At 37.3% G+C, this 21857-nt stretch overlaps 1 protein-coding gene and 1 non-coding gene across 2 annotated transcripts; both read left to right on the top strand.

The window, feature by feature from the left end:
* Positions 1–1311: 1311 nt before the first annotated feature.
* LOC126830410 (uncharacterized) lies at positions 1312–4487 on the top strand. Its single transcript, XR_008788981.1, has 3 exons — positions 1312–1601; positions 2877–3176; positions 4330–4487. It is a non-coding gene; the product is annotated as an uncharacterized LOC126830410 (transcript).
* A 7912-nt stretch (positions 4488–12399) lies between these two features.
* On the top strand, positions 12400–21114 carry LOC126830405 (uncharacterized). Its single transcript, XM_050560794.2, has 6 exons — positions 12400–12542; positions 13065–14989; positions 15542–15649; positions 17186–17272; positions 18054–18151; positions 18902–21114. Exons 2-6 carry the CDS (start codon positions 13066–13068, stop codon positions 18911–18913), a joined length of 2229 nt encoding a protein of 742 aa, XP_050416751.2. The 5' UTR covers positions 12400–12542; position 13065; the 3' UTR covers positions 18914–21114.
* Positions 21115–21857: the final 743 nt, after the last annotated feature.

The following is a 21857-nucleotide window of genomic DNA, read 5'->3' as shown; positions in this document are numbered from 1 at the left end:
GAGGAAACCGGAGTACCCGGAGTAAACCCACGAGGTTGAGAAGGCGCCCCTATCTCCAAGCCACATACGCTCACACCTGGGATCGAAACCACAGCCGCAAGCCAGAGGTGACCGGCCAACTAGAGGTCGAAGCGTGACACTCTAGACCTCTAGACTACTACATTTGTTTTTATATTCACTATCCTGAGACTACTGGTCTGGTTATTTTATTTATATTGATATTTACAGTTTGTGTCATGTTTCTTTCATTAATGCCCATGCGTCTACGTGACGCGGACCACGGCTCGGTTGCAGTCCTAACCTATTGGGTTATCGAGTTTCATTCGAATATTCGACAGCGAATTACGGGTATTTAAATATACCAGATGCTAACCCCAAACATATATTCGGTGGACTTCTCCATTTCCTTCCCTAATTTCTATTTCAGTGGGTTTTCAGATCTCGAGTGGTATATCTCAAGGTACAGTTTACATCTACGATGGACATTATGGCTACAACAACCTTTGTCCAAATGACACAACCACAGAGACGATACAAGTCTTCTGCCGACAAATGGGCTATTTATCCGGAAGATCCTTTAGTGTACGTGACCGAACAGGAACACAAATGAAAAACGAATCATATATTTGCACTGGTAGCGAGTCTCAACTTAGTGAATGTCAACTAACAGATGCTAGTCCCGATTGTTTCGACGAGTCTGGTGTTGCTGCAGGCGCTGCGTGTATTGGCAAAGTTTCCCTCATTGGTACAGGTGAGCAGAACATAAATAATGAGAAAACTATAAGACTCATGTTTTCGTTCCATTTTTTCTTTCTCGGATGGTTAACATAGATATTAAGTGGGGTTTTGGGGACAAGTTCAATTTAAAAATTCCCATCACTCTTATTAACTTAACAAACTTCTGATCTAACTCTTATTATAACCTCTACGGTATCATATTAACTCATTCAAATTAATAGATATTACAATTGATTATATTTTAGTCGTTCCACTGTCAGATGGATATGGACCAATCAAGGTCTACAACATCAGTGTCCATGCTAATTTTTTGTGCGCAGATGGATTCGATGCAAATGCAGCTCTAGTCGTTTGTCGAGAGCTTGGTCACTCTGGTCAAAGTACAATTCTACCCTCCGCTTCCTTTAAAAGTTACATTGACTCGGAAACGAGATTTGAACAGACATTTACATGTACAGGAACGGAGAATCTGTTGTCAGAGTGTCGTGTTTCTACCAGTAAAGCTTGTGGGATCACTGATAAGGTAGCAGTGGTAGCATGCGATGTTCCTACAGACCACACTCAGGACGGAAAGATAAATATAGATGGAATCCGTGTCCAGGTCTTGTATCACGGTATATGGGGATACATTTGTGGGACTCGCTGGGGTCACAAGGCAGCTTCCGTTGTTTGTGGAGATGGTAGAGAAGGTTCAGCGTATCGGATGGACAGTTCATACAATGAAATAAAACCCACGTGGATTTTCGATGCGGATTGTAGTGGTGATGAGACGAACCTAACCTCGTGTAATATAACATACGGGGATGATACCAGCTTCACATGTGCCTCAGAGAAATATGCAGCCGTGACATGTTATGATGACCGTAAGTATGGTACATATCGAATGACTAAAAATGTCTGGACAGTGATAACGGAATTTCTTTAAAGCACCATTACTCTTGAGTGGTAAATAACGTCGGGCTAGTTGTTCTTTACATGCTGTGCCGGATTTAAATGAAGAAAGGCCCAAGGCTATTACACTTTTGAGGCTCCTCGCAATACCATATGCTCTATGGAAGGGTATGACTGCCAATATTAAATGCTCTTTACCACACGATATTGAGGCAATCAACATGGTAAACTATAAGAAATTCACTGAACGACCGTGCCAATAAAATCATGTGATTGGTATGGCTAATCCGAGCATTTGACAAATAATATAAGTTGAAAATATAGTCTCTAAAGTACGTAATCATGATTGTGTCAGGAAATAACTGATAGATTCAAAGCGCCATAGAAACATACTTTCCAGTGATGTATAACACGATAACTGGAATTTCGTATTAAGAGCCGTATTTCGACATTTACCCCCCCCCCCCCCACACACACACACGGAGGCTTACAGTGTGTCAGGTTGATTGGGCCTCGTTTCCGTATATGTTAATAAGTCATGTGATATCTACATTTGCATATCATAGTGCTCTGCGTAAGATGCTACATGTATGTAGAAAGTGTGAAGGACAAATGAGATGCGGCAGGACGCAAATGTAAAATGTAATGAGGGAAATGTAAAATGTAGACACGTCGAAAAAGCAGCCTTTTCTAATAAAACATTTGTCATTTGACAAATTACATTTGACGTTTTACATTTAACTTTGGCCTTAGAGGTATTTTGACTTCATCATTACCGGTAGTTGGACTTTGTACACTGTACTGTTTACATACATGTATAATCAATGGAAAATACATTTTAATATTGGCAGCGATAACCTTCGATAAGGCTAACGATTAGATGAGGATGAACATATAGCAGAGGTAAAGGACTACAGGATATATAAGAAAGCCTAAGGGCCGTAGGTGGCGAGGAAGAGAGAAAAAGAAGGGCGGGAGGGAGTGATATTACGGTACTAACATATGCTACAATTTGTTTCAATAATTCGTTTTCGGGTATAGCCCGCTGAAGTCATACAAGTTTCGGATCGCGTTACACCACACGACCACCCAATGCTATTTCGCACATAAAAAAATCATTGAAGTTAAGACATTCGGAAATGGTAGGTTCGGAAGAAAAATAAGTTGTTTTGTTATTTTAATTTATTAAATCGACGCCCCGTGCTTTTCATATAATTACAAAAATTATTTCATTTCGTTGTTTACAGCTTACGAATACTCCCTCTCCGGGGGCGGAACTGACTATGGATACTTGCAGATAACAAAAAACGGTAAAACAGGATACGCCATTAACTTGAAAACTGATTCCTTGGTTGCTAGATCGGCTTGCTTTAGTCTTGGTTTTAATGGTGGAAAGACAACGATAATGCCCGCAGTTTCATCGAAATACTGGTGGGATGTCTCACGCGACGACAATGTACTCATTCATCGATTAAAGGTGATAAACGATCAGCCTTACTATTCCGGATCCGATCAGAAATATCTCGCTGTTAGATGCTATGGAAAAGGTTAGTTTGTTTTTGTTTTTTGTCGATTTCTGAGAATATACGGCACATTTTGATTCTGACAATCTTTCAACGCAACGTGTTTCCGTCTTTGTTTTATTGTATTAATACATTCGAAACTTATATCTGTCAAAGGTATTCTATTAGTAAAACCTTAGACACCAGTTGGGTTCCAGTAGTGTCATCAATGAACTACAACTATACGACACCCTCCGTCTCTGACAATCTCTAACAGTCTGTGGGCTGATGCCAAGAGTGATAAGGAAAGAATGGCTGTGGTTAATAGATGGTAAACTTTACTATATAATATTTATATGGGTCGTGCACGTAAACGATCCCTTGACAGTTGGAATTCGATATATGTCGTATGCCCGTTTACATACAAGGAAATAGATGCCTGTTGTAGCTTCCATAAAAGGTCTAACCAATGTTATATGTCAGGTGGCTACACCATATAATCCCCATGCTAATTAGTTCTACTATGCAATGCCATGCATGGGTTAGAGAGCCTACTCGCATGCACCGATTGGGCTAATGAAGACGGACACACCCCATACAGTGTTGAATGAAATGGCATGGGGTTTAACGCCCTACTCGTTGCACTGACTGGACTAACGATGACGGAGACACCCCAGACGAATGTCACCATCTAACGGTTTGGAAGTTACCAAACATCCGCGGACCACGCATCTACATATTTGTAAATCGATGAAATGAACTGAAATTAAATGGGGTTTAACGTTCTACGTTTCTATGCCAACCGGGAATTGAATTCGAAGATGACTAGGGGGACACGCTGCCCAAACAAACATCAGGGAACTTTTCGCGTGAAAAAGTGTGTAGCTAATGCGTTTTGCCCTTTATAAGTGGGGATTCGGTTAATATCTGACTTTCAGAGTGGTGACTTGTTTTCGATCTCACACTTCTACTTGGCAAGGAGTTTGGCGGCATATCCAACCTCGTGTGTTTTCACCATGTCCACCGGTTTGCTTCCACAGTTCAAAGACCCTAATAACATTGAATCATATGTTAGTCCTAGTTTATTGCTAAGAGCATGTTACCGCCACCCCACCCCAATCTCTCTCTGAAATGATAAATGACATTATAACAAACCTTTTAAAGCATGGTACTCCCACGTGTAACCTTTATCTTTCAGTAAGATTCGGTGGAGGTCACACCAGCAACTATGGATATCTCTTGGAGTTCATGTACACACGATTTTATTCTTTCTGTGGCGATGGTCTTACACTGAAGGAAGGTGACGCGTTTTGTAAGGAATTAGGCTGGGTCCGAGCAACGTCGATTTCCTCAAATGCTAGCTATTATGACAGTTCACCCATAGGAATTTATAACTTCACATGTCCCCAGAAAGCCGCATCTACGGCAGATTGCACATCGGTGTTTACCGGCAACGGTGACGGATGTAAGTCTGGTAAAGCGTCTGTGTTTTGTACAGAAATCCCGGAAGGTGGTTACGGCAATGGCGGTGATGGTAATGGTATGGGTGGAAACAATGCTGGTACAAATATCCCAGGTCTGTACATATAAACTAGGGTAAATAAACTAATATTGACAATGCAGGTGGTCCAAATATCTCGGCACACATTAATTGATTAAGGTGTACTTCCACAGTAATGGTATGTTACGGTATTGATTCTTTAAAGGCGCAATACCACTCTTGTTGTAACTGAATAATATGTCCCAATCTTTATTCTGGTCAACAAACTGTACTATTTTAGAATATTCCAATTAACTGATGATACAAATTTCATCTTAACACACCTTATTTAAAAATTTTGAAAAATTCAACATAATGGTTTGAAACGTCTAACGTAAACCTTTTCAAATGAAACTTCGATTTAAAACTATTTTCGAACCCTCTGGACAAGTAAAATAGGATGTAATGGATAATTTACACAACAGGTAGGACACTTAAACATCTAGTACTTAGATAGAGATATTATTTATTTTCTGGAGCATTCAAGCCAGCAAGAGTGTTATTGTCCCTTTAATCAAGTTCAGAAGACAAGACTAGTTTAGCATCTTATAATACTTTTATTCTTCTTCTAACATATTATGTACAAAACTTAAAACTCCGTAATTAGCTTGTGCTGGGGGAGCCATGGCCCAAGCTGGGCTAGGCACGAGTCTGCCAACATTACATGCGTGGCCTGGAGTTAATTTCTAGACGCCCTCTCCTCCGAGTCGTGCCCTGGCCGGACCTGACTGACTATGTCGTTTCCGTTCTGGGTTTATAAACCCTTCAAGACAAAGGATCTTATTAGACACCTGGCTAATGTATCATATCTGGTCTAACACTCAACACATGCCAGACAAAGAAAGTTTAAATAAGACATGCCAGCAACAAGTTAAGGTTACATAATAACATAAGGAATGCCACCAAGACCTCCAGGGGTATCGATAGCAGACAGGTTTAAAATCACTTTTGCGTGTCAAGATGGTAGGAAGCGTCTGTAGCATCTGTTATTATGTAACAGGTATCACAAGCAAGAACAGTAGGTTAAATACTACAATTGTCCACGTACATGTTTTGTTAATGGTGGTTGCCTCAGTGACGTCATCTAATAAACCCGGATATTCAATGTGCAATATGGGATATGTCGTAATTCACCAATGGGAATGAATTAAAAATTGTTCACAGTGTTGACTGTTGATCAAGGTATTATCATTTCCTCTTCACGACGGAAGTTTAATGGATCATTCATAGAAATATGTTTTGGACTTTCGACTACGGGTTTGTTATTTTTGATTAGATGTTAGTGGCTACTGTATACAGACTGTGGTATCTTAGCAACCGGATAAAGTATTCTGCTAGTAGTCATTTTCCCGAGTAGTGCCCAAGTTCATCCGTATTATGTGCGAGGGAAACGACATGGCGATTAGCGAATTTATGATCTCACGTCTGCATGTGTGACCGTGGCCCTGGCGGGTGTTGAAAGCCTTGTGCCTTAATTAAGACAATGTATCAAACATAACTGTATTTGTTTTGTCTTTGTGTGGGAAGTGACTTTTATAGCCGGACCAACTATGTTTAGTTGTTTGTTATTTAATTGTTTTAGTGGGGGGGGGGGGTGGCCGAAAGGCCTAAGGTGTGCGCTTTAGATCATAAGGTCCGCCATTGAGTCAAGTGGCGTGGCGTGGCAAGGAGTGAGGTCATTTGTCCAATCTGGTTGTTTTTTCCCTCTGGTTTCCCCCAATGCTTAAGCCCTCTACGTGCAAGCGATTTATTGAAATAAAAGTGAACCACATGTTAGCCCCTAAATGACCTAGTTTGTGTCAATATTCTTTGAATGGCATTTAGCAATTTCAACATAATCAAATAACACACTATTTATGGATAACAATTACTATGGTTTATTTATTCCACTACAACATTTCAACAAGATTTCACAGGTCGTTAATTATCAAGAATATTACACATTTGTTTCGTGTTATTTGTGATAACGACTTGTTAAAACTTGTTGAAACGTCGCAGTAAAATGAACCTTAGTTATTTGATTAGTTTGTCTCAAGTGGACTTTAAACCACATTTCTCTCTTGTTGTTACTGATTAATACCATGTATCATAATCTTATATATATATCTTTCAGCATCAATCATAAATACCACCTTGTGCGCCATCTTGCTGATGTTTATCAAACTCGATGGAAAGACATAATAGCAACACATTTATATCGCGCAACCAATGCCTAGTAGACTAGTTCTTGAATATTAGACTTAGACTTAATACAAATAATGTATGTATTACAACATTTCAATTGTGTAAAACGAATATACAAATAGAGGCCAAATTGATTTGCTACTTCTAGAAGCAGAAGAAGTTCTTCAAGAAGACTCGTCCAGATATGTAAATCGAGTGAACAGTTGGAACGAATATAGCTGATGGGATCCATTTATCTACCACTGACATAATATTCGCCAGTTTTATCTACAGTTGCTGTATTCCACCATTCTGTCTTCTGTCTCTTCTAGATCCGGACCAAGGAGAGATCGAATATCATATGAGAACGAACCGGTAAATGAAGCGGACCAATTATCGAGTCGACCTCATGGCACAAAACGTATAGTCCGCCGCTTGGAATAGTGTGTTCTGTTGAATGCAATATTTATTATTTAAATGCTTGTTTCATTTTATTTTTACGGTGATCAAACATATTACATTGTATTGTTCTTGAGTTTAAAATTACAAAGCAATATTTGATGTTCATATTTGTTTTACAATAGAGATCTTTGGAGTTGCTTCCCCTTAATTCTTATATCCACAACGTCGGTGTTGTTACTCTGCGGTAAAGGTAAATATAAAATAAAACCAAGTTCGAACAATCAAAATCATTAGACAAAATTCGAAGTCCTAAAAAAACCCGTATAGGCAAAATAGTGTACTCAGCAAATGGACTGTGTTAAAATCAATCTAGTTTTCCAGAACATTTAATCTTACATCCAGATTTATGCAGCTGACATTAATTTGCTGTCTAATTCAAATCTAGTTTTCCAGAACATTTAATCTTACATGTAGCTATAACATGTTTTAACTTGATTCTCTATACCAGCTTGTAACCAACAGACCATAGAAACACAGTATAAGTGTATATTTATTCTATATTTTTAGACCAGTCAATTTATAACCGACCGCCCAATAATAGCAATATAAGTCTTTTAATATTTGTAATTAACAGACCATAGATACATTGCATATATGTTCATTAATTCTTTATTATTAGATTTGTTTTATCGTTTTTGGGGTAGTGTTTGTTGTACTGAAGTCTACCAGAATGGGAGTACCGCAAAGTCCCAAATTCTCAATACCACGTTTAAAAGATAAAACTTCAGACAAGCATAAAGTAGTCAATTGTTAGGAGAAACACATGGAACTGACTCCTTTCCTTGGGCTGTCAGGGTCAATCTTACATGGAATGGTTTACATAGATGTCCGATGTCGTCTTGTTCAATTTTCGCTGATATCCTTTCCCATCCCCAAACCTCGCGGTACCAAATCTACCTGAACCAACTCGTCCAGTTTATAAGACAGTCGAACTAGTAGTTTCCAATTTGTGCTAATATGTTGTCAATCTGATTCAAACACAGATCCTATTTCGTTTCGTTTTTTTATAGTTCAAAATTTCGTTTTACTTGTCTTTACTACACACGGAACTGGATGGGTTGATATCATTGACGTGTTCTGGATGATGTGAGGGATTCGCCAATGAAACGGTCTATTACGGCGAGTTTTTGGCGTGAGGTGCACGGAACTGAGGGTCATCCACTAGAAACATCAATACCGATTGATTAATCAAATGTCTGTCGTCATACGGTCAAAAGTAGCTCGTATGAACTCTGACTCGACCTGCCACTACAACTGGTCAGATCTCCATGTAGCGTAGGCCATCGAAAGTATAAAAAACGAAACGAAATATAGATCTGTATTTTAATCAGTTTGATATGTTATTGAACAATTTCAACTAATGTCGGTGCTGTCGAAAAATGGTGCATCACTACGCCATAATGTAATCCGGTTCAGTAAAATTAAATCTATACCAAAGAGTTATATTTATTTATTTGTGCACATAAGAAAGGGTTGGTTATTAAATGAAATCTCCTACTCGTCATTTTTGATATATAGAGAATCTCCTACAAGTCTTTTTTGATATAAAAAAATATCAACACAAGTCGATAAAGTAAAAACAAATGAGGCTCTGTCGAGATTTTTTTTTACTTTATCGACGAGTGGTAATAAACAGCATGTCTTCTCCATATTCGTTTTCGTGATAACATCTAACCAGCGGCTGCCAGGCAGGATACGCCCACATTTTCGAGAGATGGATAGAGAACAAGCTAACAAGAAAGTGATTTTTCCTACAATCAAGGGCCATAATTCAGGAAATTACAATTCAATATGCGCAAATATCGAAAGGAACGAACGGCAGCCATTTTGTCTGTCAATTTTGGGCCGATTTTCACGAAATTCGAATATGCACGAATATCGAAAGGAACCGAGTTCTTTGTGTTATAAACTTACATTTCAAGTTTCAACAAAATCGGATAAAAATTGTGACCCCTATAGGGTCCACAACCTTGATATACCATATTCTTACGCTATTTGGGAACGAACGGCGGCCATTTTGTCTGTCAATTTTGGGCCGATTTTCACGAAATTTGAACTCATTAATCCTTAGGGTGGAACGGTGACATAATAGAACGGTTTTTTAAATCGGATAAAAATTATGACTTCTATAGGGTCCACAAGCTAAAAACGTGATTTTTCGTACAATCAGGGGCCATAATTCAGGAAGTTACTGTCCGATATGCGCGAATATCGACAGGAACTGAGATCTTTGGGTTATAAACTTACATTTCAAGTTTCAACAAAATCGGATCAAAATTGTGACCTCTAAAGGGTCCACAAGCTAAAAACTTGATTTTTCGTACAAACAGGGGCCATAATCTGTGAAGTTTCGATCCGATACATGCCAATATCAAAAGCATTCGAGATCTTTTGGGGATACACCTATATTTCAAGTTTCGTCGAAATCGGATAAGAATTGTGACCTGTAGGGAGTCCACAAACAATTGTGGACGGACGGACGTCCGGACGGACAGGGGCGACGGCGTAATACGTCCACATGAAAATGTGGGCGTATAAAAATGTATTTTGAGATCAATGCATATCAAATCAAGACTTATTTATTACTAATATTACTAGCTCAATGCATGTGCTACGTTCCTTTGTATGTATGTAATATGTACAGCCAGTAACATAACTATAATATAATAATACGTGTATCTATTCATAGTCGACAGTTTACCTGTTTTATATATAGACCAATAAGATTATTACGGAGGTATACTCTTCATATACCAACCAATACATTGTTATGGTTGGGTAGCTATTGTGTTACATTTGTGCGATTAGTTGTATGCATGCATATATGTGTACTATTTGTGTCAGTGTCACGACTGTCATGGGCGGAGTATCTAGTCGTTCGAGTAGGCCCTAGAACACGTAAAAAACCCTAAAACATTTGGAATGCGAAACCAGCATGTAGAAAGAGTGCTGGCTTGACAAAATTCTCCACCCTCGCATTGCACAACAAGCCCGTTGGTTTTAAACGTATTTTTTCCCTCGAGTATTCAGTATTTCTAAATATACATTGATGTTGTTTTTAAATATACATTTTGTAAACACGCTTTATTTATTCTTGACGGAAAAAGCAAACAAATTTCATCGAACGAACGTACATAGATTTATTTTTAATGGCTAAGAAATCTTATTGCGGACAATATAATGACTTACAAATCTAAGAAGATTGAAAGGAGTCCTCTCAGTAAATTTCGACTTGTTGCACATAATCTGGAAGTTGAAAAGGGAAGATACAGTGTTGGGAGATTATGTAGAAGATGAGAAACCTATATTATTGTATTATCGTATTTATGATAATTTGAGACAGCAATATCTCTTTCCATATATCAAACGTCATATAACTGATTCAATTCAACTTAATATACTAATGAATAATGAAGAGTGTATAGAAAATATTGGAATCTTTGTACTGAATGCCTTCAACAACATATAGCCTAGTAAGATAATATGTTGCATTAACTATTGATGATTACTTCAACAGATCGATTTTCTCTACGCCATTAAATTCTATACTCATGCTTGGGCATTGTAGCTCTACCCTGCTACACCTCTTTGGTTAGCCTTAATCGTCTAGTGGCTGGCCCCGACATTGTAGTTCTACCCTGCTACCCCTCTTTCGTCTAGTGTTTGACCCCTGGCTTGGATACTGTTTTACTCTAGGGCAATAGTTTTGGTATAAGTTTTTGTGTATGTTACAACAGATAATAATAAAATGAAACCAAGTACGAACAATCCAAACCATTAGACAAAATTCAAAGTCCTAAAAACAACAATAGTGGACATTACAATATTTAAAATTAACATGTATTTTACTCAACCTCACTCCACTTGCGGAGCGGAGAGAGTGTAAGCTGATGGAAATCTCACATCCTGGTTCTGCTACGAATTCAATCGGCGTCTGCTTACTTTCGTCTGCTTATTCAAGCCATGGTTTTGCTCTTTTATATGTGACGAATCCCTAATTGCTTACGTCATAGACTGTTCACAATACATAATTCCAAATAAGGAAAGGGTGTGCCCTATACCTTGCATATAGGGAGGGGATTATTACCTAATTTGGTCAACAAAATATAATGAATGTTTATGACCATAACTTGCTATATTTCTTGATTATAAAATTGGAATCAGTAATCGGCAAAGGTCACAATATTGTTAGTCATCATTATTAAACTGAACAAGTGAAAAGGTGACAACGTGGGTAGAAAATATGATTGAACAACTTATACCTTATTTCAAGTTATTCATAATTCTCTGAGAACCGACTTGATCATTTAAGTCATAAAAGGGGGGTGTGTAAATTGCGAGTTTTATATAAAAAGTCCCATTTATTTTTGTTAACCGAGCAAGCGGAAAGATCTCGCACCTGGTATGCACAATTAACAACGAGGGCGAAAAATGCCGAGAAACTTTAAAGGGAGAGGGAAAATTCCGAGAAATTTTAGGGAGAGGGAGAATGGGGTTTAACGTCCACTCGACACAAACTAGGTCATTTCAGGATTAACATGGTTCAGTTTTATTTTAATAAATCGCTTGCGCGTAGCGTTCGTTAACAGTGGGAGGAAACCGGAGAATCCGGTTAGACAGGCAACTCTACTCCTTGTCACGTACAACCGAGGAATAGAAACCACACCGGTTGACTCAATGACAGATCTTATGAAGCAGCGCGCAAGCGCTAACCATTCGAGTATCCAACCCTCCAAAACTATTTTAGTTAACAAAGTGAGTAGTCTTATTATTTATAAACAGATTTATGAATTCAGAGTTACCAGGCATCATTTATATTGTGGTGATTATTTTTGTTTTTTAATCATTCACTTCTGATTAGTCCCGTAGCAATAAACACATTTCATCTAGGTTTCTGTGAAAGACGAATATATGACAGACGTGACTTGTTGAGATTAACTGTAACTTGATACTCAATTACACATCCGGTTATAGTCTGTTCTCCGAGAATTATAAATAAGATGAAATGACAAGAGAAGTACGTAATTCAATGTTATGCTCTATTTATTTCATATAAATTGGAGGTACGGCCAATCAATGCTTGCACAAATCTAGGAACCGGGTTGTAAACAACAGCGAATATACTGTCTACTTGTGTTACATATAAATCTTGCACGTTTTAAACAGCAGAGAATCGATAACATCCCTGTGTTTACGTATAAATACAAGCAGCAGAGAATAGGTAACCTACCTGTGTTACTTATAAGGTAAGACGTCTTTACCTATTGTCTCTAAAATTAAGAAATAGATTTGTTTCCGTAAGTAAAATTATCAGAAATTAGATTTCTAAGAAATTGAAAAATGGTTCAATGCAATTTGTTTTGTCCTCAAAGGGACAAATAAAACACGATTAAAAATGAGAATTAAATAATGTCTATAACATAATGTCTATCATTGAGTCGAGAGGCGTGGTTTCGATTCCCCGCTTTTACGCGATAAGGATTGGTTTTCTGATTTGTAAAGCAAATGTTGTTTTTACGATACAAAATCTTAAATTTAGTATTGAAATGTCGAATTAGGGACTATGAGTTAGGAACTCAGAATTAAGAACATTGAATAAAGAGCTGCTTGGTCTTCCATATTTAGCCAGGATAATATAAATTTATCAAGCTCAAATGTGAGATTTAGGGTTAATATAGGTCATCAATGGTGATTATGACAGATGCACTAATCAAGATTTAGAGAAGCAGACGTCAGTATGTATTAATGTTTACAGGGTTTTTTTTCAGCATGGATGAAGTTGTTTTCTGTCTTCTTGTCATTTTATTATCTGGATCTGATGGAGCCACGTGTGATATAGATGCCAAGATTTGTGAGTTCTGGTTAACGGTTGATTTCAAATTGACAATGATGAACGATCAGATATCTGTCCATCCATATCAAGGTCAACTTTATAACTTTAACGATACGATGAATACTAACCCAATACAAGACACGAGCGATATTATCACTGCCGACGGTTGGGTTGATTCCAAGCTAGTTATTGTTGCCAATGGTACCTTACCAGGACCTTCAATAGAGGTTTATGAAGGTCAGACAGTTATAGTCCATGTTAAAAACAAATTACCAAGTGAAGCAACCTCAATACATTGGCATGGTCTTCATCAACGCGACACTCCCTGGATGGATGGTGTTGCATTTGTTACACAATGTCCCATTGAACCTGGACAATCATTTACATATCAATTTACAGCTGCGCCGAGAGGTACCTTCCTGTATCATTCTCATATCGGGGTACAGAGAACAATGGGCCTGTATGGGCCTTTCATTGTACGAGAGCGCACAACAGAGCCTATACCAGAGTTCGTGGCTGTCATTAATGACTGGAATCACGACGGAGATTCCAACGAACAATATTTTAAAATGTTATATGGTCTATACATCAATGGTCAGCGTGTACAGCAAACACAGTCATTGGATGGTGCCAATTTTACTATGTTTAATTTTCATTCAGGGCTGATCAACGGAAAGGGCAGGTTTCGTTATGAAAATGGTTCTTACAACGATGCCCCCTTGCATGTATTTCAGATAACCCGTCGAACAGTGTACAGATTTCGTTTTATTAATACTGGAAAGGTGTATCCGTTTAAAGTCTCAATTCAGAATCATAGTTTGACCGTCATTGCTGCTGATGGATACGATTTAAAGCATGCTACAGCTGACTCGATCATTATCAATCCTGGGGAAAGATTTGACTGTACCATCAAAGCTGATCAGAAAAATAACCAGAATTATTGGATTCGGGCTCAAACGTTGGAAGTCGGCAAGGAACACGTTGCTGAAGCTATATTGCGTTATCCAGATGCACCAAAACAGCAACTTGTGGGACCATCTATAGAAAAGCAATGCACGGTAATCGAACCATGTGATGTAATTAACTGCCCGTTTTCCTATTATCCGAGTAACGCCAACACTGAATGTTTTACATTTGATCAATTGACGAGTTCAATATACGTTAATGATCCGGCACCCACGGCACCCAGCTACGAGCTCCAAGAGCGATTCCTAAATTTCGCCTTCCCTGGAAATGTCGTTACACCAGGATCTGTGAATGGAAGGTCTTTCATCCATCCACCAGTAGCAGCTTTATCCCAACCACAAGAACTATCAAATTACAAGTGTGGAGATGACTGTGGCGAACAGAAGATATGTAACTGTATGTATTCTTTGGATCTTGAGCATGATAAAGTTTACCAACTGGTTTTCATCAACATGGGCCAAGGGAAAGGTTGGTCGCACCCTGTCCATATGCACGGTCATGCCTTTTATGTCGTGAAGATGGGTTACGGTTCCTACGATAATATAACAGGCCTCATCACGGGCGAGAATATGGATGTGGACTGTGGAGGTGGTGTTCCTAGAAATGAGAGTTTCTGTAATAATGCTAAGTGGGCTGACGCTTCGTGGTTCGGAGATAACGTACCAGGTCTTGAACTGAAGAATCCGCCCAGAAAGGATACTATTATTGTACCAACTGGAGGCTATGTTGTTGTTAGAATCAAGGCCGATAACCCAGGCGTGTGGTTTATGCACTGTCACATAGAACTGCATAACATGAATGGAATGGCCATGATGATCAACGAATCGTTTCCAAACCATCCAGATCCACCAAAGGGGTTTCCAAGATGTGGCAATTTCGATTACCAGGGAAAAGGTACGGTGTCGATCGAAGCCAAAGGTTTTATAACATATTTCATTGTTTTTTCTTCGCTATATATCAATATAACCGCCTAGTCGTTTATATGGTAGGAGCAATTTTATATATATATCAGTAGTACTCTGGCTTGTGGACAGATTTAAACCGATTAAAATGCCATCGCCAAAGCGAGGCTGAGACTCGATTAGCAAGTAACGTTGCTACGGTAATAAATAATTATGTTCAACATCTTGTCAAAACTGTGGTCACTTGTTTCAGAATAAAGTAATTTGAATGACATTTTCAATATATCTATTTTGGAACTGCAAGAATGGCCAGCTTTTTATCTAAATTATGTATACATTTTGGGAATTAGGGTTGAGGATATCAGCCTCGCTATTGACGTGTTCTTATATATAGATAGATAGTGCCCTTCACCAGATCGAGGGTATAGTTTGTGTTTCTGTGTTATTTATTTATTTTGAGGATTAATTGTGGGGACACCAGCCTTGCTGTTGACATGTTCTTATATAGTATACATATATCTAATTATTGTATTTATTTTTCAAGGACCTTCACCTGATCGACAATGCAGTTTGGAAGGTAGTGTGGCATTTAACTGTGATTTTGTTGCTGGTGTTGTTGTTTTCTTGGTGATAATCTTTGTTATTAACCCAGGTATGATAATATTTAATATTTTAATTTCTAGTAAAGCCTAATCTGAAGATGTCCTTTAAGAAGCAAAATAAAGCCATCCTAGATCACTCGGCTTATCACTGATTTCCACATTCTTCTCCGAGATCCCTAAATGGATTTCAGGGAGCCACGATTGGCTCAGTGAGTAAGACGTTGGCTCGCTAAACTTGAAGTCCCGTGTGCAATCCCTGCACTGACCGAGACAGTTCATCGGGATGTTTCGGTGTGGTTCCTCCTCATCTGTGGTACAGGACAGTGGGCCTGTCAAGGAACAACGTATATTCGTTCGGATAGGACGAAAACCCGAGGTCTCATGTACACATCCACATGCACGTAAAAGATCCCTTGGCAGTTGGAGTTCAATATAAGAGTAGGCTACAGCGCCGGTATCCTGGCAAGATTTAAGTTTTAGCAAACTGTATAGTGTATTCATGTCTTCATTAGTCAAGTCTGAGCAGAACGGTTGGACGTTAAACCCATTTCCTTTCATTTCATTGATGGATTTCAATAGAATTTGGCAGGAATATAATATCTTGCCACGGTGATGTTTATTGAAACTTGTTCAACTGCAGTAGCCGGCAACTGTAGAAGCTGGTCAAATTTAAGTAATCTTAAAAATACAAGTTCTAGATAATACGTTGTTCTAGTGTTAATTTTTATACGCCCACGTGGAAATGTTGGAAATTGTCGTCTCCATCTGAGATCACCCAATCCTTTTCATGTTCAGTTTATATTTGTTGTTAACATTAGTGCGATGAAGAGCCCTATTGAATTTTAATCATTTCCGTTAATGTAAATGCTCTGACAACAAAATATATGATCTGATCAATTAGAAATTTGTAAAGTGAAGAGCCTTATTTAATTACCACAATTTCTGATAATTCTAATATAGAGTTATTGCCTTTTATTATGTCATAGAATCTTGTCATAGCAGCAGAAATATTATACAAATATTTTACTTTTATTTAACTAAAGATTAACAATGTACCAAAGTTTATGGACTGCTAGGAATACTTATAACTGACTTTTGTAGACAGTGTACCAACCTATTTGAACTGTTAGGATTACATGTACTTCTAGGCGACTGTTGTAGACTGACTGATGTGGGCATATGTTTCATTGTCTGGCAAGATATCAATTATACACTCACATTAAAATATTGACAAATATTGTCGCCCCCCCCCCCCCGTTCATCATTCATTATTTATTCAGACTTGTTTATACTTTGTCTTGTTTATATAAAGACAAATAGATTTCTAATAAAATCACTGCTAGAGTTATTGCTCTTGATTCACTTGCAGAATATTGCGAATGATTTGACAAGAAAAGTTTTCATCCGCTCTGCTTAAAATTTATATTTCAGTTATATAAGGCGGCCTATTTCGATAATACCTATACGACAATCTCATGTAGAATGTCTTGTTCACATTAAAGACAAATAGATTTTTGATAAATATTTTCTGTAATTTAAATATCGACAATTTCCATGGTTATGATTTCTTTTCTCGTATTTCACAGATCTGAATATCGCGTTAAAGATTGTAGTCATGGTTATTTTTGCTGTTGCTTCTGGAACTCTCGGTGCTGGATCATATGGAGCTTGTCGTAAGTATTAAAACCTTTAACCTGAACAAATAAAACAGATTGAAGGCTGTTTACATATTATATTAAAGGTGATAGAACACCTCTTTCCTAACGTACAAATTATATTATATTAAAGAAGATAGACCACCTATTTCCTAACGTACAAATTATATTATATTAAAGGAGATAGAACACCTATTTCCTAACGTACAAATTATATTATATTAAAGGAGATAGAACACCTATTTTCTAACGTACAGATTCATATTACTACAGATTCTTGTATTATAATTATCCAATAAAATACAAGACATGATCCAGTTATATACTTTGATCTATTATATCGATCTAGAATAGTCGTAGTATGGGCTGGAACTTTGAATTCCAGTCTCAGAAAATAATAATGTATCAGGTGTGACAGATACATATAGCTATAGTATAAAATATTATAATGTATTAGGTCTGACCGTCAAGATGGCTGTAGTAATAATATATAATATTATAATGTATCAGGTCTCTAGAGTATAAAATATTATAATGTATCAGGTCTCAGTAATATTATAATGTAAGTTACTGTTACCCAGAGTCATAGACTGGTCAGGATGGTTTAAGTTTATGTGGTTTGCTATTGAATCATGGGGCATGGTTTCAAGCCCCAACATTTTACGGGGCTGTCTAAAAACCCCTACGCGCAAGAAAACTATTGAAATAATTTTGAACCGAAATGTCCTCTCTCTCGCTCCCCTAATGAACAGTTGTCTAGAATGAATATTATATTAAACCACATCTTTTTTATTTTTAGATATTCACATAGCAATTGGTGGTATAGTTGGTATCAATATTGTGTGTATGCTTGTTGTATTTATAATAACAATTCCTGTTGTTAAATTCGCTTGTCATGTAAGTATTGGTTTTAATTTAATATTTTAAATAATCATATTTATGGCATTTTCCTCGGGTCACAGGAAAGAACCATATCGCAACTTACAGATTTATCTTCCCTTTCCATTGCAAGTAAAAGCTAATTCTAAAATAAGAGAGGGAGGAAATTTATTAAAACTTTAGTGCTAGTAAATCAGCCAATTTATGAAAGAAGAATGTCCATCTCTAAAACATTGCAAGAACAGGTTTTTTGATGGTTTCTGGTAGTGGTGGGTGTACTGGAATGACATCTTAAAAGTTTACCCAAATGGGAGTACGGGGAAAGTCATAATTTGTTGACGGTTATTGCCAGGTCTTTCACTACATCAATAAATTTATGAAAAAAGAGAGATCAATAAGGAACCTTTTACCAATTTGCTCTACATAGAATGACGGGTGTTTTGCTCTAAATGATTTCTAAGACACACGGTGTTGCTTTTCATTATATGAACAACTTTTTCTAAAAAAAACCCGTCAATATCCGTGTGGTGGGCTATACAGAAACTGTAGTGAAGACCAAAGTTTAATACATGTATGTGGTCGCAGCTTCATGTGATGAATTGCCGTTAAGAGGGGGTCGACATAGCCGTAAATCTAGTACAAGCATCTGCAGACGGATGCTTATGTCGACATGGTAAAGGTAGATTTGCATTCCGTGACATTGAATAAGGAGGACGCATATCTTCCGATACTTCAGGTATAGATCGGTTTATTTTTATTCTTTTTTAGGACCGAAAATGAAGTTTAAAAGATCAAGCAAGTTTAAAGACTCGCAGCAGAATAATTCACATTTCCGTATTTGATATGTTGTTCTTTCAACAGTTGATATGATGTCTTAACAAATATTTAATTTTTTGTTATTCAGAAACTGGCGTTAAAATATCGCTTCAGGGGAAAAAATACTTGGGTACTTGGGTTCATTGTTCAATTGAGGGTAAATATTTCTGGCAAAATGGACATTCCAGAAAACTGATGAGAATTTAACGGATGTTGGACCTCAAACCAAATGAGATAGTTTATTTGACACTGTGATTCTATACAAGCCTAGGTCAATATGCCGTGAGTTATGTATAATACTTCAAGTTTGATCATGAAATGAAACGTAACGAGGTCTGATGTCCTACTGCACTTGTCCGACCGACTGGGCTAATGAAGACGGGCATACGCCATACATTATGCTATGGTGGATATTTTGCCCGGACAGCGACACTACTGCCTATTCTTATTTCGAATTACAATTGTCCAGGGTTCTTTTGCGCGCACGGCAATATGTACACGTACCTTGTTTTTTTATATCATCCGAAGGGATTTACAGGTTGTAGGTTCAACAGCTGTTTTAATCTCTCGTCATTTGTCAGGAATATTTATTTCCACCAATGGGTTCTACTTTTCAACCTCCTCATGAGGGTCAGTCAAAATCCAATGTCATTAACACACACATCCTATTTCGTTTCGTTTTTAATAGTTCACAATTTCGTTTTACTTGTCTTCACTACACCTGGAAGAGTTGTTAAATAACCCGTGTTCTAGTTGATTTGAGGGAATGGGTTATCAAGTGGTCTGTTGAATCGAGTTCTTGTCGTCTGGCACGCTGAACTGTAGGAAAAAAAACCCCAACAAAACAAAGCATAGGAACTATGACATCATGGCGTCTTACAGCTTTACTTAACCATGACTTAACAAGATCGGGGAATTTTCGGAAAGGGCTTACTTTGTGTTTTAGTGGTGGGAGGATAAATGATTTTTTTTTAAATTCCTCATACACAGGGTGGTTATGAAAGCGACATGTGCCGAAAAATCGAATTTGACAAACATCAATTAAAAAATGTGTTTTTCATACGTGTTTTCGGGTTATTGGATTCAACTCTGATCTCAAAAATAAATTTAGAGAATTCTTGATAGTAGAAATTCAAAATGGCCTGCAAAGTAAATCCAAAATGGGGGAATTTTCCGTCATTTTTATCCGTTGGATAAGGCTTGTAATATGTCTTATATATGGGTTTGGTGGTTGATGGGTTCAATCTGTAGCTAAAACAAGCAAACTAATTGAGCATGCTAGTGCTAGTAAGGTGGACAAGTGCCATTTCACACAATCGGCAAACAATAGTATTTTTTACATATTTTAGATTATACAAGAACACTAAAATTGACATATTCTGTGATAAATATGAACAAATTGTTAAGAAAATCGTCTAAAAATTGATTTATTAAAAAAAAAAAAAAAAAAAAAAAAAAATCAAATGATCTTATTTAAGAACAATGGTGCTTGTCCACCTTATTGCACTAGCATCCTCAATTATGAATGATCCTGATGGCGTAAATTTAAAATAGAAAATAAACATCTTCCTAGGTGTGCCGCAAAAATCTGAAAAAAAATCCCACGTGAGTATTGAGTATTCACTGGTGTCTACTGATAATTTCATAGCTGTGTTTTTCTTTACTCATGTGTCTATGACTAGTCTCTGTCTAAGGTTGTATTCCATCTGACTGCCCATGTTTTTATTTTGCAAAATTCAAAAATATTTTCATATATAGTTAGCCAGGTGTAGCGCTATTTTTCCATGTGTTCCAAGGTATACCATTGGAAACAAAAGGTTGAGAACCACTGATGTGGATATTGTTTCTACAATAAGGCTTTTAGGGTTACTTAATTTCAGATAGGATTGTCAGACATCAAATTTGTACGTTAAACAATCATGTACCGTGTAGTTCAGGTAGTCTCTAAAACATGTATACATTGTAGTAAGGGTAAACCATAGTTTTGTAAATAGGAGGTCGATCGTCAAATGAATATAAATTTTACAATGTTTGAACCCCGACATGACATGGTTTCTCTTTAATGAATGGACTGTTAACGCGCTTTAAATATTTGGGTACGATAGACTTGGTGTAGAAAATTCTAGGCACATTCAAATGTTGGCAATAATAAAGATTCAATTATAGTTTTTAGTTACACACTGTTAACCACCCATAGATGTTTTAATGACAATGAATCACATAGTTTATTCAGCTCGACGCAAGACTTTTAAAACCCCCCAGATACAGTTGGTTTAACTTGAATGTAAGTATTACACATCTATGATACTATATATATATATATATATCACCTTGCGGTAATCACATCGTATACCTTATTAGTTGATGTTTATATCGTCTTACGTTTTTGTCAACATCAAGGTGAACTTCTTCTAATGCTCCATTTAGCCTATTCAGATCTGTTCAGATGTATTTATTCACCCAGCCCCCGCATGGTATGAAATTTCTTGTTTCACTTGACTAAAGAAACATTTTGTAGGAATGTGAGCTTTTATAGATTAAACACTCGTTTGCGATATCATTGTCGGTGGAAGTGGGCGCCTAAAGAATGAACAAAAAGCGGAGATGAGATTTCAGCTGGCTGATCTAAAATATTTTTTAAACATAGTAAAGCTTGAAATATGTCAGTTTTCACTCTTTAGAATGCTTTTGTAAACATGTTTTACGGTAGTTTCCGTAACGTATTTCAAATAAGCGTTATCAGGCGATTTGTAACGAATCTCAGACACGATATATGTTTGATACTGGTCAAGAACAGCATCAGAACAACATGATTGCTTTTATTGGACATGGGGCGCAAATACTCAAAGGAGTCGGACAAACACTAAACCTACAACGCCCTTTCACTGGAACTATTCAATGGGACCCT

The sequence above is a fragment of the Patella vulgata genome, chromosome 8 (genome assembly GCF_932274485.2).
Source record: "Patella vulgata chromosome 8, xgPatVulg1.2, whole genome shotgun sequence".
Taxonomy (NCBI): domain Eukaryota; kingdom Metazoa; phylum Mollusca; class Gastropoda; family Patellidae; genus Patella; species Patella vulgata.
Note: the sequence above shows the minus strand (reverse complement) of the source record. Positions and strands in the feature narration are given on the sequence as shown.

Bases quoted from the DNA above. Each gene is read 5' to 3' on its own strand.
- LOC126830405 (XM_050560794.2), top strand. From the start codon at position 13,066: ATGGATGAAGTTGTTTTCTGTCTTCTTGTCATTTTATTATCTGGATCT. The intron at 14,990-15,541 runs GTACGGTGTCGA...TTATTTTTCAAG, and splicing joins TTTCGATTACCAGGGAAAAG to GACCTTCACCTGATCGACAA. The intron at 15,650-17,185 runs GTATGATAATAT...CGTATTTCACAG, and splicing joins AATCTTTGTTATTAACCCAG to ATCTGAATATCGCGTTAAAG.